Source organism: Lolium perenne, chromosome 1 (genome assembly GCF_019359855.2).
Source record: "Lolium perenne isolate Kyuss_39 chromosome 1, Kyuss_2.0, whole genome shotgun sequence".
In the NCBI taxonomy this organism is placed as follows: domain Eukaryota; kingdom Viridiplantae; phylum Streptophyta; class Magnoliopsida; order Poales; family Poaceae; genus Lolium; species Lolium perenne.
Window position 1 is genome coordinate 232,418,414 of NC_067244.2, and position 21,756 is coordinate 232,440,169.

The 21,756-nt window shown below is 43.5% G+C and overlaps 1 protein-coding gene across 1 annotated transcript; it reads right to left on the reverse strand.

Moving 5' to 3' along the window:
- Positions 1 to 13: 13 nt before the first annotated feature.
- LOC127326197 (putative 12-oxophytodienoate reductase 11) lies at positions 14 to 4,319 on the reverse strand. The gene is made up of 4 exons (XM_051353066.2): positions 4,035 to 4,319; positions 3,187 to 3,458; positions 821 to 994; positions 14 to 725 (listed from the first exon to the last, which is right to left on the reverse strand). The coding sequence occupies exons 1-4, from the start codon at positions 4,112 to 4,114 to the stop codon at positions 124 to 126; spliced, it is 1,128 nt and encodes a 375-aa protein (XP_051209026.1). The 5' UTR covers positions 4,115 to 4,319; the 3' UTR covers positions 14 to 123.
- Positions 4,320 to 21,756: the final 17,437 nt, after the last annotated feature.

A 21,756-nucleotide genomic window follows, 5' to 3' on the forward strand; every position in this document is an offset into this window, starting at 1 on the left:
ATACACATGCACGTGAAAACCCAAACGAGACCAAACCAATCCAAATATCCAATTCATGTTTTGCGAACACTTGATCCGTGCGGTGGATTCAGACAACCCATCCCTGAACCAGCTGAGCTAAGGCTAATCAAGAAAAGGGTAATCTGTGTAGCCAACAACAGGATCAGAGGTGTAAAAGGTGCTACGATCATACTTGTTCAGCGCCGCGTTCTTCCTGAACCTCTCCGGCAGGTCGGGGTTCGCCAGGAAGTGCCGCCCGTACGCGACCAGGTCGGCGTAGCCGTCCGCGACGGCCTTGTCCCCTTCTTCCCTGTCATACCCTCCGTTCACCATGAACGTGCCCCTGAATGCCTTTCTGAAGGGCAGCAGACGCTGCCGGATCATCAGTTTGCCGTCGATCTCGCCGACGATGCACATCCGCGGCTCGATCACGTGGCAGTAGAGGACACCGAGCTCGTTCATGATGCTTATCACGTGCAGCGCCAGCGCCTCCGGGTCGGAGTCGATGCAATCCACATAGTCGCCGAAGGGGGCGAACGGGGAGAGCCGCACGCCGAGGCGGTCCGCGCCGACCTCGGCGGACACGGCCGCGATGACCTCGGCGGCGAAGCGGCAGCGGTTCTCCAGGCTGCCGCCATAGGCGTCGGTGCGGTCATTGACGCCGTTCTTCAGGAACTGGTCAATGAGGTACCCGTTGCCTGCGTGGATCTCCACGCCGTCAAATCCTTCAATCATAAACGATTAGCACATGTTTGCAACAGATCAATGCAACGGACCAGTGATAGTGCTGCGTGAGGTGTGACATTAATTGGGGGATTACCGGCTCTGATTGCATTTCTAGCGGCAATCCGGAAGTCGTTGACGATATTGGGTATCTCGTGTATTTCCAGCCTTCGAGGGGCCGCGAACTCAAGCATACTGCCGTCGTCGACGAGTTGAGGTGGGAGTTGCTTATCCGTGCTTGATATCGGGGCTTGCCCATTAGGTTGGAACTCTGTCACACAATTGCCAAGAGATTGGTTAAATGATAACACTTTTCACCCACTAACACAAGATGATCATCTGTAGTTAGCTGAAAGTGTTCTATAAATAAAAATATGGTTCCATTGAAACCACATTATTTCCCATCATGTGACCATAAATAAAATTGTTCTACAATTATCACAAATATTCTGGTAAATAAAACAATTGTTAGTAGAGACTTTGCCAATCTACATATTGTGGGCAAATGATTAGGGAAACCCCACATTTTTTGACTTTTTCTTTTTTATATCTCTCAAATTATGTGATATATTGATTTGACTTTTTGCAAGTCACTCTAAAATAACAAATAGAATGGGACAAAAATAGTTCAGATTTTTTTTCAATTTACAATTTAAAATTATTTAAAATTCAAAATAAATTCTTGAAATATATATATACACAATGCCATAAAAAATCCAAAATATTTTTCTCATACTCTAGTTGTTATGTTTAAGCGATCTGCAAATTTTCAAGTTCAAAGATTGTGTGGAGTGAAAGATACAAAAATAAGAAGTTGCTTGAGAGAGGAAACAAAAGAGCTAGCACGGATCTTGATGCAATATAGACGTTCTGGATGGGTGCGCACCAAGCACCTGCTCTGAAAATTCTCTCTCGAATGATTATCATGCCATATATTGAAACTCCCATGTAAATGAGATATTGTATCTGTAAATTTAACTATAGTTTTTACATGATGTTATATCAGTGCTCGAGGTTAATGGTTCTAAGCACCTGGTCACATGTATTATATATCTGTGTGATGCAAAAGAAAGAATCTCAAGGAGTCCTTCATTTCCTGTGCAGTTGAAATGGCATGTTCTCTTATCTTGAGTTTTATGGATGAGAGAAAGACACTGACAATAGCACAAATATGTCCACCATACGAACAAAGCAAATCCGCGACAACAATTTTTAAGAATGAAGTGTACACATTTTAGGTCCTTCGATCTAAAATAGTATTGGCACACTGTAAATACTAAATATGAAACATGTTAAGTTGGAATCTGTGGTGTCTTAGTATTGTATGTATCACTGAGTCATTTATAGTGTGAGGAATATTTCCATAGATAGTGTGTCAACTAATGTTGTATCTTTCTCATTTTGAATGTTTGACGTTCTATATCTCATAACTTACAATATCTCTTTAATGGAAGGACATTCTCATCCACGTGAGAATATGTGTTGACCCAACCCTATCTATATCATTAAGTTGATAAAAAAAAATTATGTGTAAGGGATGTTCCAGTTGATAGTATGGCTAATGTCGTGATAATATTAATCTTACAACTCCATGACCTGGGCCACGAACTTTGGCAGGCGTTTTGTAGGAGTGTTGGTCTGATGGCAGTGAATAAAAATTTCATTTATGTGTACACTCAATCATAGAAACAGTGTACAAGTAAAAAAGCAATGTTGGGCCTTTATTAGTTTTAAATTTCGAGGACTTTGAACTTCAGCAGGCATTTTGTTTGACTAGCCATAGTGGAAAGTAACATAGAGTAGTAACATGCACATGTTACTACTCTATGTTACTACCTTCATAGTGGTTAGTAACATAAAAGTAGTATCATATATATCTTCATTAATTAGCTTATAGACTCATTGTATCTTGAGAAGTGTGATGTTACAGTAACTAGCTATGTTACTCCATCCTCCTCTCTCCTCATTAACTCACTGCCACATAAGCAAATTTGCTGAGTTGGACACTTAGTTACTAGTGAAGTTACTCCCACTATGAGTAGTCTTAGTGTGTTAGTCTGATGGCAGTCAAAAAAAGTTTTCATTTATGTGTACTTAAAACTTTCATAGGTTTGGACCACAAGTTTGTGAACCATTTGAATATTTAAGTTCATGGGAACTTCAAAATAAGATTAATACTGCATTTTTTTTAAATCAGTTTTTAAAAAATTGGTGAAAGTTTTCTTCGATATAATTCGTTTCACTTCTTCACCAATCTAGCCACACTAGTTTTAAATATGGCTCTTTCAAATTTAACACCAGATATGAAATCCATGTGCGAATATTAGTGTGGAGCAGCTGAACAGGCTACACGCAAAAAAAAATAGAAAGAATGATATATACAAATCTTAAAATCTCAACGTATTCACAAAGAACTCAATGATGCGGAGATATATATTAGCGGCGTATGAATTAGGCACGCACCTGTTGGTGAGACGCGCCCCGTGTGCCATATTTGGCAGAAGAAGACAGCTCCCTTGGCATGCACCGCGTCCACCACGGGCTTCCATGCCTCGACCTGGTCCCCTCTCCATAGGCCGGGCACATGTGGGTAGCCCCGCGCGGTCTCGGATACGGCATTGGCCTCCGCAATGAGGAGCGTACCCGCCATCGCCCTCTGCTCGTAGTAGATGATGTTGTGCGGCTGGGCAAGGTTCCCGTATGACCTGCACCGGGTCAGCGGCGCTAGAACGACCCTGCAACCATAGTAGGTAAAACAAAAATATTCCCAGAAGATCAAGCATTCTAGAAAACATAGTAAAGTACTACAGTTTTGCCATGCCACAGTCGACTGAGAATTCCTTAAATCTCAATCACCCACTAAAATGCACTTGGGTTACACTTTTCTATCGGAAAAGTGTAATTGCACTTTTCTACTATAAAAGTGCAACTCATCCGGGCTGCACATTTTTTGAACTGAAGTTGCACTTTTCTGAGGTGACTGAAATTGAAGAAAAATTTCAGTTGATGAGACATAGACACACTTAAATAAATAGACGTCTAAGATTTGTCTAAATCTAGATATATCTAGACACTATTTAATTTCTAGATACATCCAAATCTACGCAAAATTTAGACATCTATTTATAGAGGGGATGTACAACTTTTATTCGAAAATTCGTGATACGATTTTGTCACAGATGTATATATCTACCTAACGCTATACGTTTAGATACATCTTTATCTTTCACAAAACCGAGTCATCGTTTTGGGAGGGAGTACACGGAACGAGAGGTGGAATCGATGTAGTGTAGCTGAAGTGTTGAACCGACCTGTGCGCCAAGTTGAAATCGCCCATCTTGTGGGGCGTCAGGAGAGGAGCCGTCGTCTCCATGCCTACCTCCGCCGCCATTCCAGCAGCACGGCTCTCCTCCGCAGCTTCTTTCTATCTTTCCTCTCGATCTAGACGCCGAGAATCTATACTTGACGTTGATGGTGAAAAGAGGAGTCGAGGCTGCGCTGTCGAGCTTCCATTCTTTGAGCTTGGATAGCAGTATACACTGGCAGAAAGCAGCAGTTGACTTGCGCGGTGGGGCCAGCTGCGTGAGATACCTCGTGCCGGCCGGATGGCGACGCCGTCGTTGTTTTGCTACTTGGCCTATATAGACCGACGTGTTGCCACATGCATGCCCGCGCCTAGTTGCATACGCGACCAGCTGGAGCCTACCCCAGCTGCTAAGCTCACCTCGACACAAGTTCTAGCTGTTTTCTGTCTAGAGTAAAATTAATCCACCGTACCTGTATTTGACACGTATCAATACGGTCACCGGAATCAGGAAGACGTTACTTACGGTACCTATATACGGTGCACGTTTCGTCGTGGTGACCGTCGTGCGTACAGCGCGGGGAGAGCGAGCGTACAGGCTGACGTGGCTTGGTCCAGCCCCACCTGTCGGTGGCTGAAAGCGTTGTGGTTGTCGAATTTTTGCGAATAACCCCTCGGGGAAAGCGGGTGGCTGCCGTCCAAGCCCCTGATCTGTCCTGTCTCCCCGATCAGTTCGAGGCGGGTTTCTCTTCCACGGCCGCACGGAGAAAGGAAGAAGCAGAGAGATAGAGGAAGAGCGGTGTTTGTGCGCGTTGTGTCGGCATCGTCGAGCGGCCCCTCGCCGGCGGGTGGAGCAGCCGCGATGGCTCCGCAGCGCCGTCCAGAAGGGGCTCAGCCACCTGATTACCGTAAGTAGCAAAATTCGCTCCTCTCGATTCTGTCAAAAAACTCTGGTTTTTCGTTAGGGTTAGGGTTTCAGTGATGAAGGTGGGTAATTTTAGTGGAAGTTCATGTGCAGACGCGTTTTGAATCGGCTGATTTCGTTGGGTCTGGGTAGGGTTTTTCGAGGGTTTACGTTTGCGCGCAATTTTTGTCAGAGTTTGCAAGGAAAGATAGGATTTTGATGGTTTGTTGGTCTGTTTATGTGTTCTTGCAGGTCGTGGTAGTGGATTATTCTCAGTCCAGATCCACCATGGGGGTTATTTTCTAGGACACGGCAACAACAAGAGCTACGTAGGTGGTGGTTCAGTCTGGCTTGATAATGTTGACAGTGATGACTGGTGTCCATTGTTTCTGGAGAATTTGGTGGAGGATCTTGGGTATGAGAGACAGGGCAGGATGACCATCTACTACTGTGTCCCTATTCTGTCAATAGATAGGAATGGCCTGAGATTGCTGGAGGATTAGGTGGACACAGATGCAATGGTCAATTGGGTTGGCTGTGGGAAGCATTCCTTCAACATTTACCTTGACCATGATCAGTCCATTAGGGCAATTTTTTCCTGTGGCTGATCTTCCACCAGTCATAAGCCCAATGAAGCCTGCCAATAATGTTGATGCTGAAGATGCAACAAGTCAAGTTGATGATGTTCCTGTGCCACTTCAGACTGTGCAACCAGAACAAGAAAGGAGGACAAGGAGCAAAAAGAAAATGGATCTCAAATCACAATCAGATGATGAAGATGAAAACAGAGAGGCACAATCAGATGATGACGCTGGTTCAGACTTTGCATTGCAAGACTCTGATTATGATCTCAGTGATGATGATGATCTTTATGAAGACAATGTGGATGATGATGAAGGAAAGGTGAAGAAGACACAAGTTAAAGAAAATGTCAAAGTGGAAGGTGATGGTGATTCAGAAGAAGAAGACCTGTGGGCTCCTGATTCAGATGATGACAAGGTTGAAATGAAGCTCAAGACTTTCAGAAAGGAGGATCTAAGCAATGTGTCACTCCATGTTGGCCTGAAATTTGCTGATGGTGCCATGGTTAGAGCTGCTATCAGGGAATACAGCTGCCAAAACAGGAGACAAATCATTCTACCAATCAATGACAGGACAAGGATAAATGGAAAGTGCAGAGGCAGTGATACATGCTCCTGGAATATCTGGGTTAGCTATGATAATAGGACAAAATGTTGGATGGTAAAGACTTATGAACCAAGGTATAGTTGTAGGAAGAAGTGGAATGTTAGGGCCTTCACTGCAGATTTCATAGCAAGAAAGTTCATGGAGTCATTCAAGGCTCACCAGGACATGAACCTAAAGAATTTTCAGAGACTTGTTCAAAAGGATTGGAATATGACTCCTAGTAGCAGTAAGTTGAGAAGAGCAAGGAGGATAGCAATGAGAAGGATCTATGGGGATGAAGAAGCACAATACAACATGCTTTGGGATTTTGGCAATGAACTTAGGACAACCAACCCTGGCAGCTCATTCTACTTGGCCCTTGATGAAAATGCAAGATTCAGAAGGTGTTACATGAGATTGCAAGCATCAAAGGTTGGATTTCTTGAAGGCTGCAGGCCCATTATATTTCTGGATGGCACTCGTATAAAAACAAGGTATAGAGGGCAACTCTTATGTGCAGTAGGCATAGATCCCAATGACTGCATCCTGCCTATTGCTATTGCTCCTGTGGAAGTTGAAGATACTGAAAACTGGACATGGTTCCTGGAGACATTGAAAAAGGATCTGGACATTGTGAACACAACTCCTTGGACAGTCATGTCTGACAAGCAAAAGGTAGAATCTTTACTGCATAACATGTGGCATAATTTAGTTGCAGTCACTTATGTTTATCTTTCTATGTGTAGGGTCTGATAGCTGCAGTGAGGGATCAGTTTCCAGATTCAGAACACAGGTTCTGTGTTAGACACTTGTGGCAGAATTTTCAGGTACATTTCAAAGGTGATGCACTCAAGAACCAATTGTGGGTTATTGCTAGAAGTGCAACCGTTGTCAAGTATGAGAAGAACATGGAGCAGATGAAGGCATTGAACCCAAATGCACATGCATGGATGGATAATTTGGACCCAAAGACATGGGTTAGGGCATTCCAAAGTGATCTTGCTAAGTGTGACATCTTGTTGAATAACAACTGTGAGGTCTTCAACAAGTAAGTAAATTGCTGATGCTTGTAATGCTTCAATTATTCTTGTCATGTTTCAATCATACTTAGGCTAATTATGTTTAACATAATGTACATTCTAGGTATATTCTAGATGCTAGAGAGCTACCAGTACTTGCAATGTTTACTAGGATTAAAGATCAGATTATGACAAGAAATTACACAAAAAGAAGAGAGGCCAACACTTGGACAGGTCCATTATGCCCTGATGCGTGTAGTTGACACGTCCGTTGGGAACCCCAAGAGGAAGGTGTGATGCGCACAGTAGCAAGTTTCCCTCAGTAAGAAACCAAGGTTTAATCGAACCAGTAGGAGTCAAGAAGCACGTTGAAGGTTGATGGCGGCGAGATGTAGTGCGGCGCAACACCAGAGATTCCGGCGCCAACATGGAACCTGCACAACACAACCAAAGTACTTTGCCCCAACGAAACAGCGAGGTTGTCAATCTCACCGGCTTGCGGTAACAAAGGATTAGATGTATAGTGTGGATGATGATTGTTTGCAGAAAACAGTAGAACAAGTATTGCAGCAGATTGTATTCAATGTAAAAGAATGGACCGGGGTCCACAGTTCACTAGAGGTGTCTCTCCCATAAGATAAATAGCATGTTGGGTGAACAAATTACAGTCGGGCAATTGACAAATAGAGAGGGCATGACTGATGACCCACAAGTATAGGGGATCGCAACAGTCTTCGAGGGAAGTAAAACCCAATTTATTGATTCGACACAAGGGGAGACAAAGAACACTTGGAAGCCTTAACAGCGGAGTTGTCAATTCAGCTGCACCTGGAAACAGACTTGCTCGCAAGAATTTATCGAGTAACGATTTTATAGCAAGAGTAGTGAAATAACAGCGAGTAATGAGACAGCAGTAGTGATTGTAGTAAACAGCAGGATTAAAATACTGTAGGCACGGGGACGGATGATGGGCGTTGCATGGATGAGAGAAACTCATGTAACAATCATAGCAGGGCATTTGCAGATAATAATAAAACGGTGTCCAAGTACAAAGCAATCAATAGGCATGTGTTCCATATATAGTCGTGCGTGCTCGCAATGAGAAACTTGCACAACATCTTTTGTCCTACCAGCCGGTGGCAGCCGGGCCTCAAGGGAAACTACTGGATATTAAGGTACTCCTTTTAATAGAGTACCGGAGCAAAGCATTAACACTCCGTGAACACATGTGATCCTCACATCGCTACCATTCCCTCCGGTTGTCCCGATTTCTGTCACTTCGGGGCCATCGGTTCCGGACAACGACATGTGTATACAACTTATAGGTAAGACCATAAACAATGAATATCTTGATGAAACAATAACATGTTCAGATCTGAGATCATGGCACTCGGGCCCTAGTGACAAGCATTAAGTATAACAAGTTGCAACAATATCATCAAAGTACCAATTACGGACACTAGGCACTATGCCCTAACAATCTTATGCTATTACATGACCAATCTCATCCAATCCCTACCATCCCATTCGGCCTACAGCGGGGGAATTACTCACACATGGATGGGGGAAACATGGCTGGTTGATGTAGAGGTGTTGGCGGTGATGGCGGCGATGATCTCCTCCAATTCCCCGTCCCGGCGGAGTGCCAGAACGGAGACTTCTGGCTCCCGCGACGGAGTTTCGCGATGTGGCGGCGTTCTGGAGGGTTTCTGGCGACTTCGACTTCTCCTTCTGCGTTTTTAGGTCGAGGCCGATAAATAGTCCGAAGGAGGGCGTCGGAGGCCGGCCGAGGGGGCCACACCACATGGCCGCGCAGGCCCCCCAGGGCCGCGCCGCCCTATGGTGTGGGGCCCTCGGGCCTCCACCTGGTTTGTCCTTCTGGCTCCGTCAGTTCTCTGGGAAAATAGGGCCTTCTGCATAAATTCCGAGGATTTTCCCGAAAGTTGGATTTCTGCACAAAAACGAGACACCAGAGCAGTTCTGCTGAAAACAGCGTTAGTCCGTGTTAGTTGCATACAAAATGCACAAATTAGAGGCAAAATGTCGTTGCCTATTCGACGGTACCTCAGTGGAGGGATCCTCATGAGGGGGAGAAGAAGTAGGGGCCATAGGGCGGAGTGCACACGGGACGGTGGTACGCGAGTTACCCAGCTTCGGAACACCTGCACGATGACAGGGCCTACTGCTGCTTGTCTGGAATTATCTGGGCGCTTTCGCGTTGTTACAATGAGTTGTGGTTGTCTCGCTTCTAGCTCGAGATCTCCCATCAGGGCTCCCGGGATCCGGCTTATATAGGCGCACGGATCTAGGGTTTACATGGAGAGTCCTAGCCGGATTACAGGTTGCCTAACTACGGTACAATGTCTTGCCGTGTACGTCAAGGATCTGCCTTCCATCTACGTCGTACTGGATCCGGGTTCCTTATGGGCCTCCACGGATCCGGCTACCTTCCTAGGGTGGTTAGGATCCGGGTACCTCTGTAGGGCGGTTCGGATCCGGCTACCTTCGCAGGGCGGTTCGGATCCGGCTACCTTCGTAGGGCGGTTCGGATCCGACTCCTTGTTCCTGGGTTGGACATCTTCCATCTTGATCAACAACAACTGGGCTGCCCGGTGGGCCATATGCTACCACCACCATCTGTGGGCCACCCGGGCTTGCCGGAATCGGACCATGTCGATGGTATACCTATGAAGTATATCCACAACAGTAGCCCCCGGAGTTCTCCAAGATTCACCGTTCTTCCATCCAGCTCAACTTGCGCATGTATCTTCATCCTTTGGCTGGAACGAATAATAGAGAATCTTGAAGGACTCCAAACTTCATATCTCCAACCAAGTATTGGTCGGAAACTTCATGATCCAATGGTCAGATTCTTCGAAGACACCATCCAACGTAATCTTCGGTATGGATCCGACTAGCCAAATGTAGGTTCGGATCTGACAAGCCAAAATATAGGTGTGGATCCGACTACCCAAAATATAGGTGCGGATCCAACTAACAAAAAATTAGGTGTGGATCCGGCTACCGAAAATTAGGTGCGGATCCGGCTACCAAAAAACTAGGTGCGGATCCGGCTACCAAAAAGTTAAGGTGCGGATCCGACTACCAAAAATTAGGTGCGGATCCGGCTACCAAAAAATTAGGTGCGGATCCGACTAGTTAGCCAGATTTTCGCCATCTTTGAAATTTTTCTTGACATAACCATATGTATGTAGCCCCCGAGCATTGAGTCGGCTTGCTCCAAGGAGACTCGATGCTCAGAAACTTAGCCCCCAAGCGTCAAGGTGGAAATTTTTCGGTTAGTTGCTCCAAAGAGAACTTCATCGATGTAGCCCCCAAGCGCCAAGGTGAATTTACTTGAAAATCCGGCTTGGAGCTCTTAGAGTAGCTTTATCTTTATATGTGACCAAGGAATAGTATAAATCCCAAGCATCTAGGCGGAAATTTCCAGCACTAATACTCGAAAGGAAACACACTTTTCACTTAAGATCAAAATCGCAGCCCCCGAGGGTTGGTTCCGGCTAAGCATAGCGGAATCAAGACTCAAGTTGCTTTTCCAGCTGTGCATGCTACGGATCCGCCTAACCTTATCTCATATGGATCCGGCTAGCTTCCCCTGGGCTTCTCGCGATTGCTAGGTCTGCTTGAAAACATCTTAGTTCGAGGACTGTTGAAGGTCCAAGCATCATGTACCTGATATATAAACACAAAAACACATTTGTATTAAATTGTTTCTTTGACCATGTTCAACAAACAAATGTAAGGCGGAACAAAAATGGCCTTTGAACAAATGTTTTGAAGCTGAAACTATGCAGCAGTTGAACAACATAAAACTGTCAAGGCGGGAAAAACTCGACTATCTTGAACAGTTAATGTAATTTATATGTTTTAAGCAAGTGCTGGTTTATCCGTTCTTCTGGTTTATATGCTTGACTTTTCGCGAGACGGCAAACTTTAAACATGGAACATCTGCTGAGGCGATAGCGCTTAATAGCGAAATAATCAAGAACCTCAGAAACAGAGGCCGGCTTTAAGTTCCGAGATGTCACTACTAAGGAATCCACACATAAAACAACAGAAAACGTGTAGGCCAGAAAACTTAAGCTAACGCCCGAAAGCGGAATTTTTGCAGCGTACTGGAGCCTTAAGCGGCAAAAACAGTACAAAGTTTTTCACGAGCGCGAGGTAAATCGTAGAAAAGATATGACCAACAGCGAAAGCGGTAAAAGACTCAGGATATGAGTGAACCAATCTTAATCTCATGATCATAAAATATTAAAATATAAAATATATATAGGGACTTAGCTGTTTGAGCGGAGTCAATGTGGGCCGATGAAGGTGACAAAATTTCCACCTAACCGGATGAAAGCAGAGGAGACGGATACGGATGCAGTGTTTGGGGAGCCGGAGTCGACCGCGGTAAAAGAGCACCAGAGCTGCCCAATTCCTCGCGGTTCCGGCATCCTCTTGTTTGTCAGTTTACCCGTATGTGAGCTGAGCACAAAAGGATATCTTTGATCGATTGAGCAGCCAAGGTAACTACTACTCCTTGGGACTTGGGCCATGCATCTGAGGCAACAAATCAATCTTTCTTTTCTAGCTGATCGATCCGTCCTTGGACTTGAATTCGACAGCAATCAGGATGTCACGAACGGAATCAACCAGCTAGGCGGAAAAAATTAATGGCCTACGGATTTATTCCGCCCACCGTTGTCTTCGATCATGGCATGCGCGCCCTTTCAGAACTGTGACCGGATCCTGTCATTGATGGTTCCGGTTTAGATTGGTCTTCCGCAAATCGTGTCCATCTCAAAAGCGATCCGTGCGAAATTTGGTAGATCCAAAATAGAAAAAACTCTTAAGAGGATTCTGATCCAGAGCCATCTTCTCCGAATGTCCCCAGCTCAACGGCGGTCCGTGCGGATTTTGGTAGATCCAATGGTAGAAAACTCCTGAGAGAATTCCTACCCGGATCCACCTTCCGCGAACGTGTCCAGCTCAACGGCGGTTCGTGCGGATTTTATTCGGCCTTCCGTCGGGCCGGTGCGAGATTGATTATCGCGGTCCTGTCGGTGCGGATCCACCTACCAAAATTTAGGTGTGGATCCGACTTCCAAAAATTTAGGTGCGGATCCACCTACCAAAATTTTGGTATGGATCCGGCTACAAAAATATAGGTGCGGATCCGACTACCAAAAATAGGTATGGATCCGGCTACCAAAATATAGGTGCGGATCCGACTACCAAAAACGTAGGCGCGGATCCGGCAACCAAAAATATAGGTGCGGATCCGACTACCAAAAACGTAGGCGTGGATCCGGCAACCAAAAATATAGGTGCGAATCCGACTACCAAAAACGTAGGCGCGGATCCGGCAACCGAAAATATAGGTGCGAATCCGACTACCAAAAACGTAGGCGCGGATCCGGCAACCAAAAATATAGGTGCGAATCCGACTACCAAAAACGTAGGCGCGGATCCGGCAACCAAAAATATAGGTGCGAATCCGACTACCAAAAACGTAGGCGCGGATCCGGCAACCGAAAATATAGGTGCGAATCCGACTACCAAAAACGTAGGCGCGGATCCGGCAACCAAAAATATAGGTGCGAATCCGACTACCAAAAACATAGGCGCGGATCCGGCAACCAAAAATAGGTATGGATCCGGCTACCAAAATATAGGTGCGTATCCGACTACCAAAACCAGAATTTGAAATTTCCAGGTCTAAGGCGGATTCTTCCGTGGAAAGCTCCAGCGACTCGGATCGGATCTTTGCAGCTGCGTCCTGCTCGGCGGCGGTCGTAGCTACAAGATTTTACTTGCGTTTCCATCGAAATCAACGGTCTCGCAGATGAAGATGTGGAACCCGCCCGGTTCCGGCCTCCAGACGCCGCAGGCCCCACGGTGGGCGCCAACTATCGTTGCCTATTCGACGGTACCTCGGAGGAGGGATCCTCATGAGGGGGAGAAGAAGTAGGGGCCATAGGGCGGAGTGCACACGGGACGGTGGTACGCGAGTTACCCAGCTTCGGAACACCTGCACGATGACAGGGCCTACTGCTGCTTGTCTGGAATTATCTGGGCGCTTTCGCGTTGTTACAATGAGTTGTGGTTGTCTCGCTTCTAGCTCGAGATCTCCCATCAGGGCTCCCGGGATCCGGCTTATATAGGCGCACGGATCTAGGGTTTACATGGAGAGTCCTAGCCGGATTACAGGTTGCCTAACTACGGTACAATGTCTTGCCGTGTACGTCAAGGATCTGCCTTCCATCTACGTCGTACTGGATCCGGGTTCCTTATGGGCCTCCACGGATCCAGCTACCTTCCTAGGGCGGTTAGGATCCGGGTACCTCTGTAGGGCGGTTCGGATCCGGCTACCTTCGCAGGGCGGTTCGGATCCGGCTACCTTCGTAGGGCGGTTCGGATCCGACTCCTTGTTCCTGGGTTGGACATCTTCCATCTTGATCAACAACAACTGGGCTGCCCGGTGGGCCATATGCTACCACCACCATCTGTGGGCCACCCGGGCTTGCCGGAATCGGACCATGTCGATGGTATACCTATGAAGTATATCCACAACACAAAACAATAGCAAAAGTGTTCGGGAAAGTTGATACGTTTTGGACGTATCAACTCCCCCCAAGCTTAGCTTATTGCTTGTCCTTAAGCAATTCAGTTAACAACTGAGCGATAAAAGAACTTTCACGAACACATTTGCTCATATGATGTATATATTCTCATGCTATGGCTAATACTTAAGCAATTCATAATGAGACACATGCAAATAAGATCATCTAACAGCTATGTCAATCATGGAGAGGTACCAACAATTAATAATAAGCATCATGAATCATGTATATAAGCAGGATTGCAATGTTCATAAGAGAGTATAATAAAGTGGTATCTCGCTTGCCTGTATTTGATTGGCAAAACATAAATGCCCGGGCACCTCTGGAGTTCATAGAAAGACTAGAAGTAGTGATTGTCAAAGATAAAAGCATCAAAGTTATACCACAATCAATCATATTTTGAGACAAGCATATTATACTAAGAATGACAGTTGTGCTCTCAAGATAGTGCTCAAAGAAATAATGGAGACACAAGATAAAAGTAAAAGATTGACCCTTCGCAGAGGGAAGCAGGGATTAACATGCGCTAGAGCTTTTCATTTGTAAAGCAGGAGTAAAATTATTTTGAGAGGTGTTTGTTGTTGTCAACGAATGGTAATGGGTACACCAACTACCTCGCCAACCGGACTTTCAAGAGCGGCTCCCATGAATTATTTTTATGTCTATGTGGCACTCCTTCCAACCTTTCTTTCACAAACCATGGCTAACCGAATCCTCGGGTGCCTGCCAACAATCTCATACCATGAAGGAGTGCCTTTTTATTTTAGTTTTATTATGATGATGACACTCCCCCAACCTTTGCTTACACAAGCCATGGCTAACCGAATCCTTCGGGTGCCGTCCAACAATCACAAACAATGGAGGAGTGTCTATTTAAGTTAATTAATTCGGGACTGGGAATCCCATTGCCAGCTCTTTTTGCAAAATTATCGGATAAGCGGATGTGCCACTAGTCCATATGAGAGTCCGTCAAAAGTAAATGACAAGGTTGAAAGCTAAACACCACATACTTCCTCATGAGCTATGAAACATAAACACAAATTGAGAAGCATTTTGAAGGTTTTAAAGGTAGCACATGAGAATTTACTTGGAATGGTTTGAAATGCCATGCATAGGTATTTATGGTGGACACTTTTGGAACAACTTGGTTTTCAGGTGTTTGGAAGCACGAGCAGCGTCCCCGCTCAGTACAAGTGGAGGCTAGCAATAGACTAGGGAGCGACAAATCAAGAGAGCAGTAACTGTCATAATCATGCTTGCGGCAAAATAAATTAACGGAGGCATAAAAGTGATACAAGAACTCTGAAGCAATATAGATCATCGAGGCTTAATTGACTTTTTGTTCAGTCATATACATGCGTGAGCATGTGCCAAGTCGATATAAATGAATTATTCAGAGGAGGATACCACAATGCCATACTTACTTATGAATAAAACAATGCAAGAAAACATCCATGACATGCTACTCATATTAATAATTTGGAGCTAAACATGAGAGATCATGAACTACTAGACTTTCTCAAATGACATATACCTCACATGAACCAACTAAGCATGCTCACATGGATGAGTATATGTACAAAAATGAAAACAAATAGAGTTCATACCAGCCTCTCACCACAATCAGATTGTCGTAGATCGTCATTATTGCCTTTTCACTTGTGTAGCTTGGATAATATGAAATGAAAACCACGTTCCAGCCACTGAAGACCATTGAACTCAAGATGAACTTTACAAAACCAGAGAAGAACAGCAAATATTTTTGGTGTTTTCGAATTTGAGAACAAGAACAAGAGGAAACAAACAAACAAAGCAAAATCTTTTTGGGTTTTCTTATAGCAAACTAGCAACAGCAAATAAAGCGAAACAAACGCAAGAAACCAAAGCAAACAAATGGTGAAGAGAAACAACAGAAATATTTTTGGTCTTTTTGTGTTTTGGGAAAGAAACAAAGCAAAAACAAGAAATAGCAAACTAGAAGAAACACAGAAAAGCCAGATAGCAGAAATCTGCCAAAACCTGACAGCAGTACAGAAATCGATTTTTACAAAAATCTTACGTTGCTCAGCTCGAAAAGTGTTCAACTAATGAAAGTTAGATAACAACCTGGGGAACGTGCACAAAAATTGGCAGCTCAAAATAACGCTCTGGCTGTGCGCACGAATTTTTCTAGTAACAGTCCAGAATCTGTTTTCAGGCAGCACTTCCCCAAATATCATCTTCCTCTCATTAGAAAACCACTCAAACGAACAAAACAAATATGTACAAGTATCCAGAAACCATAATATGCAAAGAATGAGTGATGCCGGTATACCTCCCCCCAAGCTTAGGCTTTTGGCCTAAGTGGAGTTCAACCCCAACGAGGATCGTTGTTCCTCGCCAGTGGGTAATTCATGGAGTAGTCATAGTAAAGTTCCTGTGCAGAAGAAAAGCGTGGAGGCTCCACATGTCCAACATGTTGATGCGAGGAACTTGCTGCATCGGATGATGAGTCGAGGTGCTCCTCGACCTCCGTGTCGTCTCTTGCATGTTGACCTCCTCTCTCTATGTGTGCATCCAGTGCACCTTCTGTGACCGACCAATCTCCCCTGGAATCAAGGTTAGACAGAACAGGCGCAGGCAATCTTACTAGTTTCTCAGTTTTCTTAGTTATTCTCCAAACTTTCTTATAAAATGTCATCTTGTAAAACAGGTTACCCAAGTTGGAGGAATCAGAAACAAATTCATGTTTAATCATAGAGGCTATGTCAAGTTTTTCTATGGGGAATGGAATATCAAAATGATGAGGTTCTACATTATGAAAAGCTAGTAAACGAGAGGCGATGAGACCTCCACAAATTCCACCTTTCTCACGGTTAGTAGCAAGTCTATAAGCTATCAATGCCCCCAAATTATAAGTCCTACTACCTTGCAGTGCCGCAGCTAGAAAAGCTAAATTCGGGATAGAAAGTTTACCACCAATCTTTCTAGCAAGAACGCATTTAGTAATAAAATAGGCAAAGTAGCGGATAGCCGGGAGCTGAATGCTAGTGATTTTACCACTATCCTCTGAGAAACTCCTTCCATAGCAAATCATCTTGAAGAGGTTTAAGAGTTCTTGCGGCGATCCCCTTATCTTCTCGCATGATCCCCATTGCGGTACTCTAATTGCTGCACAAAAATCACTGAATGGCAAGTTGACAGCTTTGTTGTAAATTTTATATTGAACCGTGGGGTTAGATCGTGACCAATTAAACTTAAAGTCCTGCACAAAAGACATAGTTAATTTTGCATATTGTCTTGGCTCTCCTTCAACAAAGTCACTCAGCCCTGCACGAGAAATTAGACTTTGAACATCTTCAAATATTCCCGCGCTTCTCATGAAATCCGCGCACGGGTAGTAAGAGGGGTATACTCCCTCTTCACGATTGACTCTCATAACTTGTTGGACCTCCAATTCTTGTTGGTTCAATTGATATCTATTCCACTCCATTTTCTGAAATTTTCAACAAACAATATAATTTTTTTGATTTGGTGACTTATAATCATGGGGAACTACTATAGGAACTTGCTAGAGTACTAATCATGCATCAAAACTAGTTTATACAACTTAGAACAAGCATGCAAGCTTACTAAACATGTTACCTACTGCAGCAAAATATTCAAGATATACTCAACCAAACAAAATTCTACTTGGATGGGTGGAGGAGTCACATACCAAGGAGCAAATGTGCCAAATTTCAGACAGAAATCTAGGCTGAGCAAAGAGATCGAAAAATCTGGAGCTCTTGAGCAAAAACGCGAGTGAGAGGAACCTGGTATGAGTTTTTTCGGGAGAGAGAAGGTGCTGGGAGAAAGAGATGAGATAGTGGGGCAAGGAGGGGCCCACACCACAGGGTGGCGCGCCCACCTCCTTGGCCGCGCCGGCCTGTGGTGTGGCACCCTCTGGTGCCCCACAGGTCATCCTCTGGTGCTCCCAGGTGCCTCGTCGAAAAATAGGACCAACGGTATAATTTTTGTGAATTTTTGAAAACTTTGAAAAATGCACATTTCTGGGTATTTAGTTTATTATTACTGGCCAGGAAATTTTTTGAAATCTCCAATTAACTAAGGAACTTTGCAAATTAAAAATGCTACAGCAACTAGAGCAAGTGGAGGAAGAAAGAGATGTTGTTTACCTCCTCTATGCATATAAAAAGTATTCGTTAACAAGGTTGATCAAGTCTTGCCACCAAATAAATTTTACATAGCATAAGAAGAAATAAACCTCAAATCAATCATGTTACCTTGAATTGTATTGATATGGATCCAATCACGAGAGTTTGATATTCTTCCCTAGGCTCATATATAGGACAATCAATAGTTCCCACTTTGATAGTTCTCACATTAAAAATAGTATTGACTCCACATACTTTATCAACCTTCTTGGGGAAATAAACGGTATGCTCCCTATCATCAACATTGAAAGCAACCTTTCCTTTATTGCAATCAATAACAGCCCCTGCGGTGTTAAGAAAAGGTCTCCCAAGAATAATAGACATATTATCATCTTCAGGCATTTCCAACACAACAAAATCAGTTAATATCAAGCAGTTAGTAGTAACTTGAACAGGAACATCCTCACATATACCAACAGGAATAGCAGTAGATTTATCAGCCATTTGCAAAGATATGTCAGTAGGTATCAACTTGTCTAAGTAAAGTCTCTTATAAAGAGAAAAAGGCATAACACTAACACCGGCTCCCAAGTCACATAGAGCAGTTTTAACATAATTATTCTTAATAGAACAAGGAATAGTAGGTATACCTGGGTCGCCTAACTTCTTTGGAACTTTGCCATTGAAAGAGTAATTAGCAAGCATAGTGGAAATTTCCTCATTGGGGATTTTCCTTTTGTTAGTAACAATATCTTTCATATACTTTGAATAAGGTGGCAATTTAATAGCATCAGTCAAAGGGATTTGCAAGAATAAAGGTTTCATCCAATCGCAAAATTTATTATAATGTTCTTCTTCCTTTGATTTTAGTTTCTTAGCAGGAAAAGGCATTTGCTTTTGCACCCAAGGTTCTCTTTCATTACCATGTTTCTCAGCAATAAAATCTTCTTTAGTATACTTTTTATTTTTAGCATGCTTTTCAGGTTCTTCTTCAACCTCTTCTTTATCAGGAGCATCATTCTTATCATTATCTTTATCATGTTCATTACCACTTTCAGTTTCAGCATCAGAAATAGAAATACTATTAGGATCATTAGCAAGTTCAGAGGATTCTACAATATTTTTATGTTTCTTCTTCTTTTTCTTCTTAGAAGGAGCACTAGGTTCAATGTGTTGAGAATCTTGTTCAATTCTTTTGGGATGCCCTTCAGGATATAGAGGATCCTGGGTAGAGACACCACCTCTAGTTGTTACTTCATAAGCATGTTTCTCTTTAGAATTATTCCCTAACAAGTCATTTTGCACTTTAGTGAGTTGATCAATTTGAGTTTGAATCATATGAAAATGTTTAACAAGCATCTTAACATCATTGGAGGTTCTCTCTACAATACCATGCAATTCACTAATAGCTCGAGAATTTTCCATTAAATGATTCTCTACTCTCATATTAAAATTTTCTTGCTTAACAATATAATTATCAAACTCATCTAAGCATTGTGCAGGAGGTTTCGAATACGGAATATCTTCCCTAGTAAAGCGTTGAAGGGAGTTTACCTCAATCATGGATGAAGGGGGAATTATCTCACATATATCTTCTATGGGAGGAAGATTCTTCACATCTTCAGATTTAATACCTTTCTCCTTGAGAGACTTCTTGGCTTCCCTCATATCTTCATCATTCAATTTAATTAAACCCCTCTTCTTCAATATTGGCGTTGGAGTTGGTTCAGGCGTAGTCCAATCATCATGATTCCGGCCTATTTTAGCCAATAATTCTTCAGCGTCGTCTGGAGTTCTTTTCCTGAAAACACAACCAGCACAACTATCCAGGTATGCCCTAGACTCAATGGTTAGTCCACTATAAAATATATCAAGTAAATCATGCTTTTCCAAATCATGGTCAGGCCGAGCTCTAATAAGAGAGCAAAATCTCGCCCAAGCCTCAGGCAATTTCTCTCCATCGTCCTGGTTAAAATTATAAATTCTCTGCAAAGCAACATGTTGAGCACTAGCAGGAAAGTATTTACGGAAGAAAACATCAAGCAATTCTTTTGGACTTTTAATAGAATTAGGTGGCAAACTATTATACCAAGTTTTAGCGTCATCCTTTAATGAGAATGGAAAGATTTTAGCAACAAAGTAAGTACGCATCTTGACATCATCAGAAAACAAGCTACTTAGAGTAGATAACTCAGTCATGTGTTCAACAGCACTTTCTTTTTCAGTACCACAAAAGGGTGTTTTCTCAACAATAGCTACATGAGATAGATCAAGAGAAAAATCATAATCTTTATCCTTAATGTTTATGGGAGATGTGGCAAACTTAGGATCAGGAGACAGTTTATATCTAACAAAGATGTTCGCAAGCAACTTTTTAATTTTTCTTGCATCAGTAGTAGCATTGCATTTTTCAATAAAATCATCATTAAGCTCCACATAATCTTCATCAGGATCATCACTAAAATAATCAAGTTCAGGTGAATTAACAGGTGTAGTAGCATTAGGAGTTTCAGTATTTTCAATTTGTCTAGACCTAGCAATTGTAGCATCTAGAAAAGATCCCAATGAACCACTATCATCAAGCACAGTAGAAATATTATCAATATCATGAGAGTTTTCAGATTCAGCAGAAGTACCCGCATGTGAAGCATGTGGCGGTGAAACAAGTTTATCAATCACAGATGGTGAATTAAGTGTAGCGGAGGTATTCAGAATTGTACCTTTTCTTGTAGTGGATGGTAATATGGTGACCTTAGTATCGCGAGGTTTACCCATGATGGAGAATTTGCAGCGAACAATATTAATCCAAGTGAACTTCCAAATAAAGCTATGCTCCCCGGCAACAGCGCCAGAAAATAGTCTTGATGACCCACAAGTATAGGGGATCGCAACAGTCTTCGAGGGAAGTAAAACCCAATTTATTGATTCGACACAAGGGGAGACAAAGAACACTTGGAAGCCTTAACAGCGGAGTTGTCAATTCAGCTGCACCTGGAAACAGACTTGCTCGCAAGAGTTTATCGAGTAACAGCTTTTATAGCAAGAGTAGTGAAATAACAGCAGCAGAGTAACAGAGACAGCAGTAGTGATTTTAGTAAACAGCAGGATTAAAATACTGTAGGCACGGGGACGGATGATGGGCGTTGCATGGATGAGAGAAACTCATGTAACAATCATAGCAGGGCATTTGCAGATAATAATAAAACGGTGTCCAAGTACAAAGCAATCAATAGGCATGTGTTCCATATATAGTCGTGCGTGCTCGCAATGAGAAACTTGCACAACATCTTTTGTCCTACCAGCCGGTGGCAGCCGGGCCTCAAGGGAAACTACTGGATATTAAGGTACTCCTTTTAATAGAGTACCGGAGCAAAGCATTAACACTCCGTGAACACATGTGATCCTCACATCGCTACCATTCCCTCCGGTTGTCCCGATTTCTGTCACTTCGGGGCCATCGGTTCCGGACAACGACATGTGTATACAACTTATAGGTAAGACCATAAACAATGAATATCTTGATGAAACAATAACATGTTCAGATCTGAGATCATGGCACTCGGGCCCTAGTGACAAGCATTAAGTATAACAAGTTGCAACAATATCATCAAAGTACCAATTACGGACACTAGGCACTATGCCCTAACAATCTTATGCTATTACATGACCAATCTCATCCAATCCCTACCATCCCCTTCGGCCTACAGCGGGGGAATTACTCACACATGGATGGGGGAAACATGGCTGGTTGATGTAGAGGTGTTGGCGGTGATGGCAGCGATGATCTCCTCCAATTCCCCGTCCCGGCGGAGTGCCAGAACGGAGACTTCTGGCTCCCGCGACGGAGTTTCGCGATGTGGCGGCGTTCTGG